At 40.4% G+C, this 22,121-nt stretch overlaps 3 protein-coding genes across 3 annotated transcripts; all 3 read right to left on the bottom strand.

Annotated features, from left to right (window-relative positions):
• Positions 1-151: 151 nt before the first annotated feature.
• LOC141797006 (cAMP-regulated phosphoprotein 19-like) lies at positions 152-2,752 on the bottom strand. Its single transcript, XM_074678374.1, has 3 exons — positions 2,537-2,752; positions 1,957-2,079; positions 152-1,290 (listed from the first exon to the last, which is right to left on the bottom strand). Exons 1-3 carry the CDS (start codon positions 2,579-2,581, stop codon positions 1,120-1,122), a joined length of 339 nt encoding a protein of 112 aa, XP_074534475.1. The 5' UTR covers positions 2,582-2,752; the 3' UTR covers positions 152-1,119.
• Positions 2,753-3,821: 1,069 nt separating this feature from the next.
• On the bottom strand, positions 3,822-5,990 carry rsl24d1 (ribosomal L24 domain containing 1). The gene is made up of 6 exons (XM_074678373.1): positions 5,832-5,990; positions 5,021-5,134; positions 4,866-4,938; positions 4,714-4,777; positions 4,516-4,601; positions 3,822-4,191 (listed from the first exon to the last, which is right to left on the bottom strand). The coding sequence occupies exons 1-6, from the start codon at positions 5,910-5,912 to the stop codon at positions 4,115-4,117; spliced, it is 495 nt and encodes a 164-aa protein (XP_074534474.1). The 5' UTR covers positions 5,913-5,990; the 3' UTR covers positions 3,822-4,114.
• A 1,335-nt stretch (positions 5,991-7,325) lies between these two features.
• Positions 7,326-20,979, bottom strand: LOC141796975 (protogenin B-like). The gene is made up of 19 exons (XM_074678328.1): positions 20,854-20,979; positions 20,008-20,307; positions 16,943-17,087; positions 16,687-16,820; positions 16,299-16,595; positions 16,008-16,167; positions 15,676-15,923; positions 14,925-15,089; positions 14,361-14,666; positions 13,503-13,688; positions 11,651-11,746; positions 11,355-11,541; positions 11,043-11,170; positions 10,774-10,944; positions 10,447-10,629; positions 10,118-10,241; positions 9,857-9,995; positions 9,630-9,737; positions 7,326-9,537 (listed from the first exon to the last, which is right to left on the bottom strand). The coding sequence occupies exons 1-19, from the start codon at positions 20,918-20,920 to the stop codon at positions 9,121-9,123; spliced, it is 3,561 nt and encodes a 1,186-aa protein (XP_074534429.1). The 5' UTR covers positions 20,921-20,979; the 3' UTR covers positions 7,326-9,120.
• Positions 20,980-22,121: the final 1,142 nt, after the last annotated feature.

The following is a 22,121-nucleotide window of genomic DNA, read 5'->3' as shown; positions in this document are numbered from 1 at the left end:
TTGTACAGATAGAGTGTGGTTAACTGGAGTCAAATTTCTTGTACTCTTGAGATACTTGGCGAATAAAGACGATTCTGATTCTGTTTTAAAAAGAAACTATGTACGTTCTAAATGCAAAGACACACAATGAAATAAACATACAAGATAGATATTATGCAAAACTATTTTATTTACAAAACAAATGGCACAGTGTGACTGCACAGTAAATGCACATGCACACCCAAGACATGTCAAGGGAGTTTCTTTCCATAAAATCCTTAGTGATCAGTCAGTGATAGACATTTCAGGCAAAATTCACAACCTAGGTTCTTACTGAGGGAGCAAATATTGCTCAAGAGGAACAACGGTTCGTTACTTTTAAGGCCATTTTAAGAAGTCAGGATGAAATGGAGAACAGTAGCATGTCTAAGCTAACCAATGTCAATAATAAAATGAATTAAAATACAACCAACTACAAAGTGCCTCTGGTCTACTCTCAGAGTTGCACAGTTCCACTGAGAGAAGATGAGACCAAATGCTGTAGGATTAAGTAACAAAAAGCAGGGTGACTGCACTTTCACTTTTTTAAATAGCCATGCCTCCATATGAGCTGGTTAATATTCAAAAGAATCAATTGGGATATTTGTAAATAACACTTCTATTTCACACGCATCTATGTCAACCATGACCTTTGTGTAATCTCAATTCTCATATCTCTCAAGTATTTTCTACCTTTGTTGTAGTAAGTAATATGGTGAACAAAGGTGTCTTTGTTGTGATGACAGAAACATCTTCACTACTCTTCAGCTGCTGTTAAGCCAGTTTGCATGGAGGCATTTATTCTGAAAAGTCAAAATCTTCTGTAGAAAGCACAAGAGGCCATTCACTTTTACTAACGTGGTAGAATGACCGGGTAATCACTATTTCTTCTTTTTTCAGATCTTGAGAAACATTTTTATGTCCTACATTATTGGACTACAGTCAGTGACATTTTATAGCCCGCAATTACTTCAAGGATCTGGCTTCACACATCTTGTTCATAGAGAATACATACAAAAGTGAAATATAAACAATAACGTAAACAGCAGGTGGATGTGAGGTGAGGGTTGGAATGGTAAGAAAACAGTAAAGCTAAAACCATCAACCAGCCAGTTTGCTGGCCACAATTGAAGTCTTTCTTTGAGGCAGGTCCTGAGGTGTTGGGATGTGCCCCCCTGTGATTTCGGTCTTCTCTGTTGGTGCAGATGGCAACTGCTTGTTCTTCATTTTCGCCTTGGCCATGTTGTAATCACCAGAGTCAAAGTATTTCGGCTAGACAAACAAAGGGAAAAAAAACAGGGTGTGAAATTGCTGTTTGACTAGTATTGTTTATATAAGTAACTGTATGGTGTGTTAATTTTGGGACATCCTCAGGTCTCAGAGTTGGGTGTCACACCTTAGATATAAAAGCATAAAGTCTCCAGAATATCTCCAACATAGACCACAATGTCTCAAATCAAAACGCCAAAGAAAAACAAATCATGCATTGGACCTTTTTTTCTTTTTAAATGCTCATTGATGAAATTCCAATTCATAAAGGCCATAAGGGGTTTGTCTGTGAGTGTGAGTGGCTTGACGCCAAGGAACACACATGTTCAGTGTCAAGGTTATAATTACAATAACAAGTTACATGAACATAGGTGTGTCAGGAAATCCATTTGATCTGCCCTAACCCCACACTATTTAACATAAACTTGTGACTTTTATGTCAGAATATTACTTTTCTCTTTTGAATAGTTTATTTTTTTTAATGGCTCAGACTGTATTTATGTGTTTTTTACGAGCATATGTGCCAATTGAGGCTGCCCAGTCCAAAGTCTGACACATGAGGAAGTTTTTTCCTGATGCTTAATCTGAGGTCTGACACCCTAATCTAGTAACCTAAGATGTCTTAAAATGTACACCGTTTAACTGACAAAATAAATGTACAAAACACACCCCCTTCTGAAGCCTTTTTCTGAGGAGGTCTGAGCCTCCAGGCTTGGCTCCAAGGTTTGGATACCTCGCCTTCAGCTTGGCTTCCTCTGCTTTCTCTGGGCTGATTACTTTGTCCTCCATTTCCTGTTGAAAGGGAGAACAGACTTTTAGGAATACTTACGCAACAACAACATCGCCTGTTATGGCTAAAAAAAGTACAATTTATTCAAGACATTTCCACATGATTATAACTATTTGTGTAAAATCATGAAGGCGCCGCGAAGGGTTAAAACTCCTGCTGGTGTTTGCCTAGCATCCTTATGCCAGGCATATTGGGCCAAAGCGTCAAACAGTGTTCACTGACTTCTCAACAGATTGATTTATGAATTTAGCAACTAACACTGTGACCTCGAAACACTTGACTTCTATTTAGCTTAACCAACGCACGCAGCTTGAAAAAATTCGATGGTTGCGTCTCTGATGACATTAGCTTATGGCAGCTACGTGCTAACTAGCTTGCTGCTAATTCACGACATTTAAGGCGCTAGCAGCAGCAGCCGCAGCTAACCAGAAACATTTTTAGTTCGTTGTTAAATATTACCTGCTGTTCCTCCGAAGTTTTTGTTCCTTCAACCTCCTCAGACATTGTTGGATTGTATCCCTGCTATGAACACTAATGTGCGGCTGTGTTTGTCAAAGGAGCTCCTCCGAAAGATGAGCGGTGGTGCAACTGGCAGCGACGAGGCGGGCGATGGCAGGAGCCTGTCCAGCAACAGGCCGGTAAATCGATGCCAGAGAGGCAGATGGGAGAGAGAGCCTGGGACTAACAGATCATCACATATAAGTGTGCCAGGCCCAGCACCCAACAAATGCTACAACCAGGAGCGGAGCCAGGTTTTTCCTTTTAATGGGGTAGCATGACATACGCGAAGTAGTCAATATGTATGTACACAAAGTATATAATTAATTTTTCCTTCCAGTCCCATCTGATCATCTGCCACCAGGACTAATTTGGAAGTTCATAGATGGGTCAACAAAATTAAACTTGAAAGCATTTTTTATGTACAAAAAAGAGACACGAGACTTTGTTGTCAGCTGACAACTTACAGAGATATTTGTGGCCCATTTGTGGCACATTTAGAGGTAAGACTTATTATTTTTTTTTCACATAATCAATACTGAATCTAAATGACAAATTTTATTTAATACAATGAAGAAAGGTGAAGCCTTTCAGTTATATTAATTTAATACACTTCCCTCATTGAGGTTATCACAATAGAGTAGGTAGGTAGTGTGCAAGGGCTGCATGGTGATGCAGTGGCTGGTGCTGTTGCTTCACAGCAAGAGGGTCAAAAGTTTTAATCCCTGATCAGGCAAGGTGGGGGTTCTGTGTGGAGTTTGCATGTTCTCCCACTGAATGCCTGGTTCCTCTCCAAGTAGTCCAGCTTGCTCCCATAGTCCAAAGATACACTCATCAGGTTTATTGGCGATATTAAATCGCCCATTGGTGTTAGCGTGCACATGAAAAGGTTGTCTGTCTCTGTGTATCAGCCAGTCTGTGTATTAACCCACCTCTTGCACAGAGACAGCTGTGACAGCCTCTAACCACAGGATAAGTGGTAGAAAATGAATACATTGATGGTAGTTTACATGCTGTCAAACAGAGCCAGTTACTGCTGATAGTGGTGATGCTGTTTGGGATGTTGTGCCCACCAAGGCTCATGTTGCAGGTGAAGTAAAGCATCACTTGGACCAATTATGAAATAAGGATGTGATAAGAGGTAGCTCTTTGCCTTCCACTTCTCATGTTTTCTCATACAGAAAAATCAACACATTCGTTCCTTCTAGTTAAGCTGAAATCTATAAATAAAGGTGAACGATTCACAAAAACAGTTTTATTCTTTGTCCGTTTTCTGCACTTACTTATACAATATACAATTCAACAGGATGAAGTGATTTCTTTACAGACCCAACCATGAAAAACTCAGTGGGATTTAAGTGGATAACATTTCCGTTTTAGAAAAAGATTTTTATTCTCATACAGCCATCTTAAGCTGAATTCATTAATATGCCCGCAGTCAGGCATACAGAAATCTGATTCCAAAACAGAAGTATAAAAGAAAACATATTAAACTTGCTCAAAGGTTTAAACACAGAGGAGATGCCTTTGCTTATACGATCAAATGTCTTCATCACCCATGTCCACGTCTTCTTGTAACTTCTGCACCATTTTGTCTTCCAACTGTTTTGCCTTCCCTGTAAAAGCAACATTAGGACAGATACAAAACAATTGATAAAAATTAAGAGTATAATTATAAATCCAAAATCTAGATTCTCACAGATGGTCAAAACATTCATAGTCTCCCCACTAACTCATTAATAAATGGAGTGAAATTAGATGCACAGAATTTATCTTGGCTGGTTACTATGTCTGAGATGCTTGTGTGCTTAAATATACAGTGAATAGTCATTTGATCTGTTACAATAGTGACACTAGTATGAGCCACGTGTGCAAAAAACTGTGCTTCCTGGAGCCTGTTTCAAGATGTTCCCCTATAACATTGCCATTTCATGACTTACCAGCATGTGGTGCTTTGATAAGGTGGATATTTTTCTTGACTTCGCTGATGGCCTCCTCCTTCTCCAACTGTTTGCCCTTCTTTAATCTAAATATAGGAGAAAACAATGAAAGGTGAGACCAATTTCTTTACAGAAGCCACAATGTCATGAAATCACAACAAAAAGATGCAACCAAATGAAAATAAATAACTTGCTGACCTGTTCATGATGAATTTGGCCTGTCGTTTCAGTTTTATTTCTTCCACCCTCTTCATGGCCTCCACTGTAGAAATGAAGTAACACATAACTTGTTAGTTCACCATTATAATACATAACATTGGGTTCAAGTGAGATATTGTAAGAATCTGTACCTGTCTTGTCCCAGAGCTGCCTGTTATATTTAACAGGGGTGTTTCTGCGTTTCTCAAACTCTAAAGCATTGTCCTGAAAGAAAGGAATTCTTTATAAGTATGACACTCTGAAACATTTATGACACAGAAATAGTAGTTCACAGGTGTACACCTACCACAGTCAACTCCTTTCCTGATGCTTTTCTGAACGCTTTGGTCCATCTGGTCTTTCTTGGGTTACGCTTCTTCTTGAAGTTTTTGTGGCATTTCGATCTGCAGAATCTGAATGACTGTATTCATTTAGAGGGGAGACAAGAAAATTATCTCAAGGAAAAACAAAAGCACATTGACAGTCTTTGAAACGGTAGATGAGTTTGTATAACTGTTGTTAGGACTTTCTGAACTACTTTTCTCTAGTCAACCATCTATAAATATTAGTTGGGTTAAATTCAAATTGGGAAACTACTTTGAAAAAGATATTTAAGGCAAAATATAGTTCCTCAAATATATTGTTCCAATCAGCGATACTTTACAGAATTTTTGAAGCAAGCTGATAATATAAGACATCCTTAACGCGGAAACGAAGTTAGAAATAAAATCGCTCAGAAAAAAACACATTTTTGCCAGATTGTTGTTATGACACGAACCAATAGGGGGCGTAATTACTCTTCAAGGTAATGACAAGGCCCAACAGTTAAATGTCCCGATTTCCATCAACGTTGGTTTTTATACAATAGCTGTGCGAACATTAAACAGATACCAGATAGTTTAAGGCGTATTTGTTTAAAAGCAAGCTGTAATATGACCGAGAAAGACGTGAAACACGTTTCTTTCTATAAAGCATTTTTTTCATCCCACGTGAGTGAAGCCAGCACGTTACGTCTCTGAGCTAACATTAGCCACCAGGCTAACAAACCAGCACTGGAAGTCAAACGAGTGTTTCTGTTGCAGTTAGAGGATAACCCAGGTAGAAATGTTGTATCCTACCTTACAGTCGTTCCGTACGAACATAACTCCGTGACCAGGGTACACTGGTCCCGAGCAGAAATAACATTTCTCGATCCTCATTTTCACAGCTGAAGTGCTGTGAGAAACGGAGGATGAAAACAAGACCGCCCCGTTTCTTCTTCTCCCTTTTCCCTACTAACTGCAGCGGTTGTGTCTGGTTACCGCCCCCTGCTGGATCTTCTGTCACACACGTCAAAGTACAGTTTTCGTGAAAGATCTCTCTTAGATTGAGTCCACGGACCTTGTTTTTTCTCTTAGTCAAACTGGTATATATTCTGGATTGATGTCCATGGCTGAATGTTGTTTTTAGAATTGTTTTTAAGATTAATTCAGTCACATATGTCATGGCCCAACCATAGGGACCTTGTGCCCTTCTACATTTATTAATGTATTTTTTTTATATAATTTACCTAAAATGCCCCCTCTGTTATCTCTTTGTAGATTAAAGTGTCAATATATACCCATTATTATTATTATTATTATCATTATTATTATTATTATTATTATTATTATTATTATTATTATTATTTTACATTCAAAATAAAATTTAATCGAACAATACAGAAAATAAAAATCTTTGATGAAGGATATTTTGCCTTTTTGAATGGGATTTGTGTTTGCTTTGGGCATCTATTTCAGTGTTAGAACTTTTCTGGGATTTTTTTTTCTTGAAGAGTGTGTCTCCTTTAACTTTCCATAAAATAGGTTTCCATAACTGGGCTCTATGGATAAATAAAAAATACATATGATATTAGGTCCCAACTTACATATTGCATCAAAATGCCTTCTATCAAATTGGTATGACTGTACTACAGTTTTATTATTACCCACATTTTTATTTTGTAAAAATAAATTATGTAATAAACTAAAAATGTAGAAAAACTCTCATACCAGATAAGTCCCAAATTTTTATGACACAACTTAAATATTTCTAGATTCATCAGGTTTTTAAATACTTTCATTAATTATATTATTTTCAGTGAATTCAGTTCCATAAACAGTGAATAATCAGGCGGCAGAAAGAAAACTAATTCATGAAGAAAGAAAAACAAAGAAGAAAAAAAAGAAGTACAATTTGAATAATTCCTACTAAGCAGGAAGTGTCCACTCTATTGAAAGGTAACTGAAAATATCAAAATCTTACTTTAACTGTTTTGAATACTATCTCAGAGAGTTTTGCATGTAAAAGAAACTGCTTCTTTGAGAAACAGTATCATTGTTGGTGTTCTCTTGAAGTCTCACAAACTGTTTGTGGAGCTTAAAATTGATGAGAAAATGCAACACTTCAAAGATTCTCCTTTAAACTTTCACAAGGAAACACAAAAACAAAAACAGGAAATGTATTTTTCAAGAACAATTTTAATAACTAGTATTCGCGATCACCTTGAGAGTATCAAAAAAGTCTGTTGCAACATTTCAACACTTAAAATAATTCATTTTGTTGCTCTCTTTGGATTAAAGACATATTTTGGTATTCAAAAGCAGAAATATCAGAAAACCATAACTTAAATAATAACAGTTTAGCCTAAACTCTAAATCTACATTTGGCACCTGAGTTAAGTCAGCAAATTCATCTGTGGCTTTCAAATGAACCCTTCTCATAAAAATACAGGACACAGACAAACTCTGAACTTGAAATCAGCTTCTTCAACTTACTAAAATGTCACATTACAACTGGGAAATGTTTTTGTTCACAACACCATGCTCTAAGAAGACATTGTAACCTAAGTATCAGTCAGGTGAAATCTTGTGGTGATAAAAAAGACAGCAGAACAGTTGATGACATCTCAAGCTTTAGAAATAAAGAAAATGCTCATCTAGCAACCAAAACTTTTTGAAATCATATCACATTTAAATGCAAATAATGAAAATGAAAACCAAAGAAAATCACTACATAACAGAGACTTCAAGGTTTCTTTGGTTAGGATTATTTGTATTACAAAGATATAAAAATTGATTATGTTGCTGTTCACACATTGGGTTTCTATGTTGATAGTCAGAATCCTTCATTGTCACACCTGGACAGGAAATCGAGGGGAGAGAGAAAGAAAGCGATTCCTCCCCGCTCAGCAGTACTGGTGAACTGTAACAGATGATTTACCCTGGACCGAGAATATTTATCATCATCCATCACTGGCAGGACACACCAGATCTTTGGTCTTGTGTCAATAATTTCCACCTCATGGCACCAAGGATCAGCAGAATAAAAAAGCCGTACCCATCTGAGGAAGCAGACAACTCTTTGGATAATAGCATCGGTATCACCGCTGCGGTTAGCAATGGTCTAAAAGGCAAATGGGACACAGGCCGGGCAGACTTGTGCTAAAGCTTTCACCAGAATAAAGCATCAGGAAAATTTACACTGAGAAAAGCATCAAACCACCATCCTAAAGGAAATTTACATCATTGGTAAGAACAATATTTGGCAAATGCAACCTCAAATATACATCCACTTTATATTTTGGTTGCCTTAGAATATCTTTGTATTATCAAAACTCTTTGGGTACAATATATCCCATCTTTGGATCCCGTATCCTTTAGTATGCAAAGCCCTTTTTGATATTAAGGCCAAGTTAAAGCTTTGAGTTCAATGCACTGAAAATGCCAAACCATAATTTGTAATAAAGCTGAAATAGTTTGACAATATCTAATGCACTTTGTTATTTCACAACATACAGCATTCAAAAAGAATGTGGAAAAAAAAGCTCTTTCAAACGTGAAAATTAAAGCTCAGAGAACTTAAAGTTTGAAGACATTAGGAAAATAACGCCCCAACAGAGGTAAATAAGAAAGACGCGGTAATGAACATTTTTCACCTTGTCCCCTGAGTCTGAGATAATACTGCACCGTATATGGTGAAAAGGAGGTAGTAATGTATCTACAATAACAGAAAATGGAGGTAGATAAATCAGTTCAACGGGCTCAAATACGCCCTCTGCTCGAAAATAATTAAATATATTGTAAATGTATCAGCGTACATTTTAAACATTCTTTTTAACATTCATCGTGGGTGAGCTTTGGTTTAGGACACACAAGGCCAAACACAGACAAAAGGTAGAAAGTTGTAAAAAATGGAAATAAAATGTTATAACAAACATTCATACAAAATCCTGAGGTAGATCCGAAGCAAAGCACATTCCCTCCGTCGCGGCAGCTGACTTCCTGATCGCATGTGCCTCAGGAAATAACTGAGAGGCTCAACTCAGGAAGCAAACGAGGTAGAAGTGGCTCGACTCCGGCTGCTGGAGACAGATCAGGCCGCGTGGTGTCAGGAGCCGACTGATTGGGAAGTGTTTGGGGCAGGATGGGGGCCTTCAGAAGTGCAGCAGAGCTGAGGAGCATCACGGGTGGAGGAGTGATGGAGGGGACGGCTCAGCATCTCCTCATTTTCCACCTGAAAAGAGTGCTTCAGCTCAGGAACAGCAACAACATCATCTGATCCAAAGGATTCAGGTCTGGAGCTCTGGCTTGTGGAAGGGTTGCTCAGCTCCTCGTTGCTCTCTTCGTTGGAGTAGTGTCCAGAGTCTCCCGTCTCTTGACTACCCTCACTGGTGTGGGAGCTTTCTGCATGGAAAGGTCCAAAGATGATCTCCTGGGACGAAGGAGGCAGGGGGGCCGCGCCTAAAGGCTCTTCGTATCTCAGAACGGTTTTTCCAGCCTCATATAAGCTGGCTCTGCTCTCAAGCTACAGAGGTACAAAGAGATAAGGCTCAAATTAAATAAAGCAAGCTGGCAGACAGGGCAGAGGAAAGGGCTGAATGATGCTGCATCACTTACATCACACTCATCTGGATTCTTCATCTCTCTCTGGAAGAGCAGCCACCTCCTGTTCTGGTTCTTGCTGCTGACTGGACCAGCACTGTTTATGATCATATTAGATCCGCCCTGGAACAGAGGAGAGTTTTAATGAGAAATATAGATCGAAACAAGTGCACACATAATAATATATTTGCAAAAGTATTAAATCTATGACACTAGCTAATGGGAAGGGCTAGTTGTTTCACCTTAGCATCCAAAAAGTGTTCACGCATCATGGGTATAAGAGCCTCGATGTTGTCTGCATGGTGTTCATTTATTAGGGACAAACCACCACGTGGATCTTCAGTCACTCCTACTGCGATGACTTTCTGTCCCGAGGATTTTCTGATGATCAGGCAAAGATAAATGTTAACAAAACTGAAAAAATACCCTTCTATGTGTTTCTTATTTTGAGCGTAATCTGTGTTTTTACATGTATTTTAATTACAAATGAGTTAAACAGTTACCTTGGCTTGCCCTTACTGATGAGGATCAAGGCACACATAACGATGCAGGCCAAGGCAATGCTTACACCAACAATGATCCCTGTCATGGATCTCTGGTCTATGTGGTAAAGACCATCAGATAACACTGGAAGATAAAACGCAGAGTTGAAGAAGTTCAGAAGAAGTTGGGTTACAGAGGATGATCATTCTCAGCCTTAAATTAAAACTAAATTATTAAATCAAAAATAAAAGTAACTTTATTAGTGTTGAAAATGAAACAAAACTTAGTAAAGATATTTTTTTCAAAAGTCTTTAGACCCTCTATCTTGTTTGCTCTTTAAGATGCCTACCTGTGGTTTCCAGGAACCGGTCAGAGTGCCGGGGGTTCTTGCTGCGATGACCAGTCCCACGCTTCAGAGCCAGCTCTACAATGTTGGAGAAAGGTCCATCTCCAACCTGATTGGAAGCAGAGATCTTTACCAAGTACACATTCCCTGGCTCCAACTTCTCCAGCAGGGCCATTGTGTGAGTTCCTGTAAAAGGAGCAGAAACATGTGCAGCAAGGATCAGAAGTGCTACAAAGTGATATGGACAAACCTTATTATGTAAAATAATCCTAAACAGCATGCATCTTTTACTTTCACAACTATGGCTACAATATGACAGATGATACTCACCCTCTCGCTGTATTATCTGCCAATGTCCAGCCATCCAGGCTTTCTGAGACGCATACAGGATGGTATAGCGTGTAACAACCACATTGTCCTCAGTCGGCTCCCTCCAGGACACCAGAGCAGTGTCATCCTCTATCAGAGTAACTTTTACTCCTGCAGGTGGCTGGCTGGGTGCTGTACACAGAAAAAACACTTTCATTATAAAAAATTCTTGTCAATATTTACACAAAAATCTGCAGTTTTGTGAGAGGATAGTCGTAACCGATTATCACCTGCTGGCAGAGTCCGGTGGTAGAGGACAGAACTCCAGGGACTTGACATCTGGTCCACATGGAGACGCACAACAAACTCATAGCGAGTGTTTGGAACCAAATTTTCAACCACGACACTCTGCTTGGTTCTGTGGACAAACAGCATTTGAAATGATTCTTTAATTTTTACATCCCTTTTATAAACAGGTAATGATAAAAAAGGGACCATATCAACAACCCGTTTTCCAACATCTAGTGTTATGCCACTGTAAGTGATCTTCTCAGTCTTTATCTATTATAAAGAGGTAAGAACTGATTCTGTTTTCTTCTTACACTTGTATGTAGCGTATAGCTGAGGCATTATGGGTTCCCACAGGTGTGCAGCGGACTGTGTAGCTAACAGTCTTTCCAGATGGAAAAGCAGGACGGCTCCAGCGCAGAGAAACTGTGGATGAACTGTTTCCAATGACAGTCACATGGTCTGGTGGTGGAGGAGATGCTGCAGGCTGGTCTCTCGCCGCTGAAGGATGTAAACAAAATGCATGTGTTTTTAATCAGGTTTTGTTTTGAAGAAAAAGATTTCCAACATTTTACTGGATTTTTGGAGGGAACTATGTGAAAATACTTACACACACATCCTGGTGTGCTGACTGTTTGGTCTGTCTGATATCCTTCTCCAGCCTGACTGACAGCCAGAATCTTCACATGGTACTTCCTCCTTGGATCTGGAGTTTGAAAATAATCCAATTACAACAAATTCTGTTGCTCAAAGTTAAAGTGAAAGTCTCTGGGGCCAAGTCCATTGCAATATCAGAAACCATTATCATTAAAACACCCAAAGTGAAGGTTATCAAAAAGAACAGCATGCACTTTTTCATAGAAGACAGACACATTGATAGTTGACTGCAGGAGGCAGGAGTTTGAAGGTCAGCACTGTCCGTTCCTCATTTGGAACAATGCAGAGTCTCCTAACCTCTCATTTATCATGTTTTAGGACCATGAGAAAGAGCCGCTTGCCCCAAGTACTACCCAGTAACTATGGTGACAGGATCAATAACCACAATAAAAATTCACACAAAATACTGCTGACTCCCTTTCAGAAAGCCAGATTGGGCACAAAAAACATTGAAAAAGACAAGTTTCCAAGGTGCACGTTTAACAACAGGGGTGTGGTGGGATAAGATGCAATCTAGTTTGTGATGTAAACTAAAAGAGAGGGATATTATAAGACACTGAACGCCATGCAAATATTAGCTTCCTGAGTGGGGGGTGGGCTGTAAACTTCAAGTTTGCAATGACACCCTAAAAAACTAACATCTGCTCTAGCTTCTCAATGTGGATATTTTGGGGAGTGTTGTGATTAGTTTTATGCATGAAACATCAGCCAATGAGTATTGACCAGTGTAGGGGATGTGTCCAGGTCTGATGTGGGGGCAGGGCCCTGGGGCCACATTCAGCTGCTGGGATCCTAGGCCCATGGGACTGGGGGGAGTTGACTGGGGTCACCAGGTCAGGCCAAGATAGAACACAGGGAATCTGGGCCCAGGACTGAGGGATAGGAGCTGGGCCCCTTTTGTTCCCTTTTTCACGCTCTTCCTGCTGCCCTTGTGTAATAGCCTTAAACTTGGAGCAACACAGGAAAGAACATGGCTGCAAAACAGGACATGTACTGAAATAAATAAATGAAATAAATGAATAGTACTGTGGGATGCGGACCCAGTGCTCTGACTATTAGGGAACAAACTGTAAGGTGTAATATTGTGACAATTTACTAAAATAAAAATGTGCTAATATAAGAAGAAGAAACAAGTATCAACCAATTTGTTTACACCTTCTCAGCATCATTTTGGTGATGATACACGCACAGTATCATCAGTGTGCTCGAAGAGTCAAACAACATGAAGTTGTATTTTGGTGTTATAAACAGATTCAATATGATGCTGTGGGTTATTTACATGGACAGCACAGATGACCAGTGGGGGCAGGGACATTAACCAGGACTGCTGTCTCACGGCTAGAGGTCAGTGGCTCAGCCCTTCTCTGGCCAGTCTCAGGGGTCTTTGTTTGTGTGCTCTAGTGTCCAGCGAATGGGGGTAGTAGCCTGGGTCTTCAAGGGCAGGTCTGGCCCTGAACACAACACAATGGCCAGGGGTAATTATGCAAGCTGCGGGGTGGGAAACGATGGTGGGAGGGACATCTGGACCCTAACCTCTAACCTTGGGAGCCTGGTCTCACACAATACCAAAGCCAGACTGGAGAGGGCCGGTGTTTTGGCAAGAGGGGTCAGCACATATTGATTAGGACAGAGGGTGGAAATGCAAATTCAGAGTCCAACTGCCCCTTGAATTATATCATTCTCACCCGGACCTATCTGGGAGGGGTCCTATTGGTCACTCTCTCACACATTTTGTGTTTTTCCTTTGCTCCTCCGTCTCATCATCCAGCAAAAAGTAACTGTTCAGGCAAAAGTGTATAACTCACCAAGGCCACTGATGGTGTGGGTATAGATTTGAGCTTTGAGCTGAATGATGGGTTGCTCTGGTTGTCCCTCTTCATGGTAACAAAGCTGGTAACCCTGGACAGCCACAGATTCTGAGGAGCTTTGCCAGCGGGCCACAATGGAGGTGCAGTTAAGCGGCTCAAGTTCTAGAATAGGAGCTGAAGGCACTACAGGGGAAAAATAAAAGGTGTGTAAACAATTGACAAACATTTACGAAACATAACTGAGTCAACGGAGGTGACACTTATAAACAAAATCATTGATAAAGTAGAGCTTTCCCTTTTAAAACAGAAGTATAACTCTGTAAATAGGCTGGTTTTGGTGATGTTCTCCATCATCCACACTTCTAATCACAAAAAAAATCCAGTTGTGGTGAACAAACAGCTCCCCCCAACACACCACCCCATGAAAAGGGGCTATTCTTTCTCTCACATAGATGCCTGAGGCCCTCTCTTTATGACCCGTGACTGAGGCCGCTCTAACATCACTGACAGCGAAGGGCAAAGGTTCCTGGGTAACCAACACAAAGACTGTGGGACAATGCTATGAGAGCAAACTTTAGTCATAGGCTGGCTCCTCTGCTTGAGCTTGAGTGATCATCTTGGCACTCTAGGAGCACCACAGCAGAAATGTGATGCAAGTTGAAGCACAGTTATCACTTAGTGGCATGTACCTGTTCTTTGCTTCTTATCCTAGTGGACACCTAATACATTAAGTCAGGCATTCAGACTTTCTCAGTGTAGAAGTTAGGTGTATAAAGTTTACTATTTATCAGTTAACTGCAGTATTTCAGCCCCTAAAACAATATCACATTTTTTTCTCAGCTTTAAGTACTTTACCTTTGCTGCTGGAGGTCTTGGGTGTTCGGTGCGAGGTCCATGCAGATGGCTCACACCAGCCCACACGAGTGGCCGCAGCCATGCGAAGCAGGTAGATGGTGTCCGGCTGCAGGCCCTCGAGCAGATACTCGGTGCTGTTCTGAGGCAGCTCTACAGCGATGACGGTGCTGTCTGCTGCAGTGCGATAGGAGAGTCTGTATGCAGACACACGACCACGGCTCACCTTGGCAGGCAGCTGCTGCCAGTTCACCTGGATATCTGTGGAGCTTTGGCTGGTCAAACTTAGCTCTGGGGTACGCAAAGGCACTGCAGAAAGAAAGAGATATAACACATTCATTTGACTCTGATGTGATAATAGTGTCCTCACAAGAAGTCAAACTTTTGTAATTCTATTTTTGATGAAGTTTTGTGAAGTGGAATGTACAAAAGCAACGAGAGCATTCCTATTAGCCTTATTTCCACCTCATGTGTGCTCTTTGCACACACCACTTGCCTGCATTTATGCTTAACTGCCAGAGTGATTTATTGCAAGGAATGCTGGGAGTCTCAGTGCTCTGTGCTTACCATCCTCAAGGGTATGTTGACTGACTTGGTCCGACATACGGCTGGCTCCCATTGGCATATAAGCTACAATGTAAAAGCTGTAGTTTCGAGCTGGCTCAAGGTCATCGATGATGTAACTTGTTGTGTCGTTTCCAATGACAACCTGATATTCTTCGTTGTTGAGACCTGACAATGGGCAGACACGGCAGTGCAGGTTAGAAAGTAGGTCAGAGGGAAAGGAATCATCGTCAATTCTCTGGTAGATAAACAGTCATTAGTTTCTGAATGCCACTTAATTCATAAAGATATCTAATGCAAGGCAAGGCCACACAACTGCTTCTAGTGTGTCAAGAAAATCTCATTAGAACATCTACAAATGTGCCAGCTTTAACAGCACACTTGACCAAATGATTTTACTTGACTATACACGTACTGTTTAAAATTAGGCATTTCCTTCCAATGCTAGTTAATAAGCCTGAGGCCTTGAAAAGCTACCATGTCCCTTTAACTTCTAGCTGAGAGAGCTGCAGAGTGGACAATAGCCAGCTAAGCTTGTTGTTATTTCAGTGAAGTTGCCATTGACCTTTGCACTGTGCAGCAACAACAGATGGCCTTCACCAGGGAAAGTTGATCACATGTGAGAGCCGAGAAAGCTTATTGTCGCTGGCTGTCATCTTGTATCTTGTCCCACTTCCACTTACCCCGCTGATTTGTTGAAACCAAATGAAAAAACCCAGAAAAACAGCTCAACAGCTCTTCCTCTTTGTCTCACCTTCAGCCTTCATGTAGTGGATGGAGTAGGCAATAACTTTGTCTGCATTGTAGAGAGGTCTCTCCCAGGCCAGTAAAATAGCAGAGCTAGAGATGGTCTCAGCGTGGATATTTCTTGGTGCACTGGGCCTGTCCTCGGACATGACAACAATGAGGCGTGCCAAGGACAGCACAGAGCCCTGTTCACTCTCTGCCATGCACTGATAGATGGCATCATCCTCAGGGATTATCTGGGTGATCACCAATTTACTGAGAGATCAAAGAAAAAATATCAATTAGTTTTGCAACAAGCACTTTAAGACAGTACTTTGTTATGTTTGTGTCAGGTATTACCTGTTGTACATCTTAATTCTCCCATTTAAGTGAACTTCTTGACCATTCTTCAGCCAACTGATACGAGGGGGAGGCACGCCTTCAGCTTGACACATGAAGCGGGCAGTGCCTGCTCTTGGACGGGTCTGGCTCTCAGGCCTCTCGACAATGGATGGTGGCACTGAAAGTAGAAGAGTCACAGAAAAGTCATGAAAATGTGGTTCATTTGGTACAACTATTTAGATGAAAAACCTACTATGATATAAAAAAGCAGAGGGGAGGTGTTTTCAATAACTGATGAATCTACTGTACCAAGAACTGTGACGTTGGCTGCAGCAATGGTGAAGTTGCGGGTTCCAGGGGTGGTGGCTCTGCAGAGGTAGACTCCACTGTGCTTGGAATTGACATCAGTAATAACAAGGTTTCCATTTCCCAGCACCTTGGCGTTATACACATCGATGGGTTTACTGTCAGCTCTGCTCCAGGAGACAATGGGCCAAGGATTTCCTGTGGCCACACACTCCAACACTACAGTTTGGTGAAGCGAAACTGTGACATTCTGAGGTCCAGCAATGATCCTGGGCCTTTGACGTGGTTTCGTGCCAACACCTAAAAAAGATAACAAAACAAAAAACATTCAGCTTCCTCTACCTGACATGATGATCGAACAACTAAACCCCAGTCACTGCAGTCTCTGTACCTTGGTTGACTGTCAGCATGGCCTCCCTACTCTTCAGACGGCTACCAATGTTAGTTGCGACACAGCGATACAGTCCAGCATCTTCCAGTTGAACATTATGGATCTGGAGGACTCCATTGGGTAGAACTGTTATCCTGGGAAAAATCAGAAGCAACTTTTGGTCAAACTTAACTGGAACTATTTATTTTTTATACGATATCACAAATGGGGACCATGAGATGTGTGGCATAATGACTCTAGGTGTGTCTGCAGCTACCTGTCAGTTTGTACGGGTAATGTGCTTTGGTTGAGCTCCCAGGTGATGGTGGCTTGTGGACTGGAGGTGGCTGCACAGGAGAATCGTGCCACTGAGCCCTCAGTGACCACCATAGGCACAGGATGTAACATAAACTCTGAGATACCTGTGGAAAAAATAATTTATCAGTTACTCATCAGCAGAAAAACATACCTACCATTAACTTGTGAAATGATTGGATATATAATCTAGCTGTAGGTTCATTACAGCATTTAGCTCTGCTAAATGCAGCTTTCTCTTCAACCTTTGGTTAAATATAATAAATTATGCATGCAAAGCTCTGATTTTGATGGATGTTAACTGATTGTATAAAAAGAATTGATCTGTGAAGCACAATGATCTTGCTTTTGTGCATATGAGTAATCGGGTCCCAAACTGACCAGCTGGTCCAATCAATGGATCAATGGAAGAATGACACTGAATGATGCATTGTTATAGATAAAACACTAATCAATACACTTTGCATCAGAAGGATCACAAGCAGGTGGAGTATCATAATTTCCAAAACAATGCAGGGTTTAAAAAAGCAATCCTATTTCTTGTAGAGGATCTGGAGTGATACAATATAGGGGACATATGACATTTTACAAATCTCACATTCACATATTCCACAATTGATCATACACCTCTACTTGACCCTGTTTCGTAGAAACTAAATAGGCACATACTTTTTACAGTACACCACAAACATTTCTACATTTTGTTTGTAGTTGAATCACACTTTTCGTACTTTTTACTCATTTCAGAGATAAAAAAAGGCCTCCAAAAAAACACCATAAAAATTAACAACTCCCAATCTGCATTCATCTGATATGACCAATGACCTTCATTCATTTAAGTGATAACTCTTTCCCTCCCCCCTCAGTCACAGGAAGGAAGTCAATATCATGTTAAAGAAAATCAATACCCTGTTGTCCCACTGAAACATCAAATCCTGAGCCCAGAGAGACTCAAACTAAAGAGCAATCCTTTAATTTAGGAGTGAATCTCATCAATATTATACAAATAGGTGTTGGATCTTCTTATGTGAAGTGGGCTTTTGGATTTGAAGCAAGGCAAGGAAAACTATCTGGTAATTTTATGAGTTGTTGAATTGCATATAAAAATAAATTGACAAGCTGTTCAATTATAATGTATCAAATTGTTATACTTTTGTATGGTGACTATCATAAAACCAGGAGTTTTCCATCCAGACTTTATTAGCCTGCAGAACCATGTTAAAAGTTAAAAGCAGTGTGTCAGGTTTTTTTTCCACAGAGCAATAATAGTCTTCACTCTAGGTGGAAACAGTGATGTAGCTGGTAGGTGTGGCCTGCACAGACTGTTTGCTAACATGGTCACCTCTGTTGTAGAGAACAGATCAATGTCTAGGTCAAACTGCACAAAGGTTTCCTTAAAGAGGTCAAAGTTGGCCTCAGCCCCCTGTTCATTCAATTTTAGCCCAGACTGGATCCTGATGGATGTCAGTTGACCATTACTTTTGAAGAGCAGAATATTGTGGTTCTCAGGTTATTTTGTTTTTATTTTATGCCAAGTGGCCTTATTTTGCTTCATAAATACAAAAGCAAATATATTATGTATCTTTCTGTAAAGAAAAAAATATCTGAGACATCTGACACCCTGAACCTAAGAGGTGCTGACACTGTGGATGTACTCAGAGAACTTCAAGGAAAAATACTCCCTGTATGTAAACATGTTTTGAAAGGTTTACCACTGCTCACTGAAATATCAGGTTTGTTGGTTCACATGACCTAGCCTGGCCTTTCTTTAACAAAAGGGCTCTGCTTGACAGGGCAACAGAGGGACAAATCCAGTGAAAGGGATTGTGGGCTGGAGCAGAGAACAGCAGGGCAGCTCAGCCAGAGCAGGCCTGTGACATCACAAAGCCTTTCCCCACTGACCCCTGACCCCCAGGACCTCTGGACAGAAGGGGAGCACAGAGGAGGCCCATCCTCCACTCTTTGCCTACAGCTGATCGAAAACCTTTAACCCTTCCATGGACAAAGGCTGGACTTCAGACCAAACTTGACTTTTGAGGGGGTTTTGTGAGGTAAACTGTTTTGTATTTTTGTTGCTCTTCAAAGATTGACAACAACTGCCACTAGGTTGTCACAGCAGATATATAGCCTGAATATCATTTTTTCAAAAAAGTCAGTTCCTAAATTTAGAATGCCTTCCTTGCAACAGCTTGTTTTTTAAGGTTCTTGCTGTTGAGCATTTTCCATAATTTGATTTCTCTCAAAGTCACTGTCAATGTCAAATTCAGTATATTTCAGAAGGCCTAGCTAGTTTCCATGACACCACTCATGGGATATCCCTTCCAAGACCAATGAAAAGTGTCCATGGTAGAGCAGGCCCATTGAATAGACACAGCTGCTCTGTCCAGTGATATGTGGACAAACAAATGCCCTGAAAACGTAGCCTTTTCTTCTGGGGCGGTCAGGGTTACTCCAAACAAAAGCTAAAAGCCAAATGGCCTTTCAGGATTCCTCTGTGAGGCAGACCATTCAGCAATTACACAGAGCCATAGTCAGCACCCACAATGCAATGTCACTTCTTTACAAAACTACAACTTATTTCAAACTACTTGCAAATGTTCTTTGATTACTTTCTCAAGTTTACATGCAGTAAGTACCTCCTTCTAGAAAGGGCAAAGCTATACTTAGAATCCAGTGTGCCTCGCTGAGTTTTTATGAGCTTTTAGATGGACTCTCCATGTATCTTTAACTGTCTCTTTAAATGATCCCATAACTGAAGTGACAGCTTTAAACTCAAGCATGGCCAACAACTTGAACAACTTCCAATAACATGGAAACCCAGACTTAAGAAGTTTTTCCCTAGTAAAAAAAGAAGAAGAAGAGAGGGGAGGAGTACATCTGCTTCCCATCTCCAGGTTAATAACCCATGAACTTGCCATTCTGATACCAATGTGTTCACACTACAAAAGGTACATCACTAACATTCTCATGTTGTTTGAAATAGAGCATCAACAAGAACATTCCCTCCACTCTTGGCTCCATACTCACTTGCGATAGTCAGACGTGATCTTTGGCTTAGGATAGCTCCATATTTGTTTTGGGAGAGGCACTGGTAGAATCCCTCATCTGATTCCTCCTTGGTATGCTTTATCTTTGGTATGTACAAGGAGCCGTTTGGCAGAAACTGGATGTGCTCACTTTCTGCCAGTCGAACTCCATTCTTTAGCCACTTGATGGTGACTGGAGGCTGCCCATGAGCCTGACAGTCTAAGACAGCAGAGTCCTTTGGTAGTGCAGTAACATCACTGGGCTCTGTGATGAAGGACAACTCGCTGAAACATAAAACACCTGGAGGAAAAGACAGATGATGCCAGTTAAGACCTGATTTTATTTCTTCATAGTTCAAAACAACAGCTACACAACAATGTTAATGTTAATGTGACGGGCCATTTCATGTACGAGTGAAATATTATGCAAATTATCTGCACTGGTACTAATTATAAAACAACTTTATAGCTGTATAATAACAATAACCTTGTGCAAAATCCCTTTGCATCTTTTAGAAACATTGTATGGTGATTTATTTGCTGTCACAAGGGAACTCATAATTCAACAAATAGCATGACGTTAAATGAAATGGGTGAGACAACCCCTGAATATTGAGGAGGGTAGAGTTTAAGTCAAGTTGCTTTTATGTATTCTTGAAACAGATATATTTAAAAAAAAATCAAGCTTGTTTTTTAAAATACGTTTAAATAGAACGTTTTATCGGTGACAGTTAACGTAAATATACGCTGTTCGTCTGTTAATAAACGGTCAGTGCGCGCGGACAGCAAATCGGGTCAGTATACTCATTATCAGCGAACCTGACAAAAACATAAACCAGACACTTACCCGATAAAGGAAGGAACAAAACAAAAAGCAACCAGTGCTGAAGGTTTTTCATCTTAAACTTCGCCATTATCCGAACTGTTGTGTCATTTTTCCACCTCTGCGAACCGCCGCTCCTGTGCGTGCTGTCCGTATCTCCACAAACTCACTTCTGCCAGCAACCGAGGACCAACGGCTGAACTGGGGTGCCGGGGGATCCTTTCACGCATGCGCAAATAACTCAGGCTAGGGGCGTGTGACTGTGTGTGACTCACGGAGGTGTGGGGACCCCGGTGGCTCTCAGGAGGAACTGCCACAAGCAAGGAACTACACAATGTTTCAAGTATTGTCATTTTAGCCACAGGGTGATGAATGGACCATTTCTTTCATAGGACATCCTCAGGAATCTATCAAGATACAGCAAGCTCTACACAGACCTTTGGCTTGTAGTTTCAGTACAATAAAGATGTACATGGCTTTCTTTACATTTGTTTGTGTGACATGAATAGCTTGTATTTCTCCAAAAGCACATTTTGATGTGACCTGAAGTAACTTTCTAAGGCAAACTTGGTCTTATCAATTTTACTGTAATCTATTTTCATCACCATAATTTCTGTGTGCAGCAAATTGTATATCACTGGCATGTATTTTTAAATGATGTTACAGCGCTGTTCTGTTTGTGTCATTTATTCTACCGTAGCAGTTTTTAATTCTACTGTAGCAGTAGGATGAATACTTTTGATGTAGAGTTTTACTTTTTTGGTTCAATGCAGCTGTCTTTAGCATTTATAAGAATCCAAATGAGCCCTTGTTATGATAAAAAAAAAAAAAAAACCTAGCATCATGTTTTTATCACACGGCAAATTGTTACTCAAAATCCTCTCTGATCCAGTTGTCCTCTTACTTTATCTTCAAAACTATTGCACTGTTCACCCCGATTTCTTTTTGATCCTTGAAAATATGCTTTATCAGTCTGTCATTTCATCAATTACAGAGCTTCAATTTCTTTATGCTAGCTTTTTATACACCTAAGCATATGTTTCTGATCTACAGACCACATACCCTCATACATTAGTTTTAAAACAACTGAGTGAACAGTAATCTATTTCTTACGTCCAGTGTGGAATCCTGTTTTGTGTATCAGACATCTAAGACAACAACATAAGATAAACACTAAACACTAAATTATCAGTAACCAATGGCCACTGGTAATAAGGTCACACTGAACAGCATCTGTTTCTACCACAGAACCTGGTAATTATGAGGAGATATTGATGGCAGCAAGTCAGCTG

Source organism: Halichoeres trimaculatus, unplaced genomic scaffold (genome assembly GCF_033239565.1).
Source record: "Halichoeres trimaculatus isolate MK-OKI-2021-1 unplaced genomic scaffold, fHalTri1.1 fHalTri1_scaffold_10, whole genome shotgun sequence".
Lineage (NCBI taxonomy): Eukaryota > Metazoa > Chordata > Actinopteri > Labriformes > Labridae > Halichoeres > Halichoeres trimaculatus.
The sequence above is the reverse complement of the archived record's forward strand: the minus strand, read 5'-3'. Positions and strand labels throughout refer to the sequence as shown.

Coding starts and splice junctions, on each gene's coding strand:
- LOC141797006 (XM_074678374.1), bottom strand. CDS start 2,581: ATGTCTGAGGAGGTTGAAGGAACAAAAACTTCGGAGGAACAGCAG. Junction 2,080..2,536: donor AAACTTCGGAGGAACAGCAG/GTAATATTTAAC, acceptor CCCTTTCAACAG/GAAATGGAGGACAAAGTAAT. Junction 1,291..1,956: donor GAAAAAGGCTTCAGAAGGGG/GTGTGTTTTGTA, acceptor TTGTTTGTCTAG/CCGAAATACTTTGACTCTGG.
- rsl24d1 (XM_074678373.1), bottom strand. CDS start 5,912: ATGAGGATCGAGAAATGTTATTTCTGCTCGGGACCAGTGTACCCTGGT. Junction 5,135..5,831: donor TCGTACGGAACGACTGTAAG/GTAGGATACAAC, acceptor AAATGAATACAG/TCATTCAGATTCTGCAGATC. Junction 4,192..4,515: donor TATCAAAGCACCACATGCTG/GTAAGTCATGAA, acceptor TTGCTTTTACAG/GGAAGGCAAAACAGTTGGAA.
- LOC141796975 (XM_074678328.1), bottom strand. CDS start 20,920: ATGGCGAAGTTTAAGATGAAAAACCTTCAGCACTGGTTGCTTTTTGTT. Junction 13,689..14,360: donor CAAGACCTCCAGCAGCAAAG/GTAAAGTACTTA, acceptor TTTCCCCTGTAG/TGCCTTCAGCTCCTATTCTA. Junction 10,945..11,042: donor CCACCGGACTCTGCCAGCAG/GTGATAATCGGT, acceptor TTCTGTGTACAG/CACCCAGCCAGCCACCTGCA.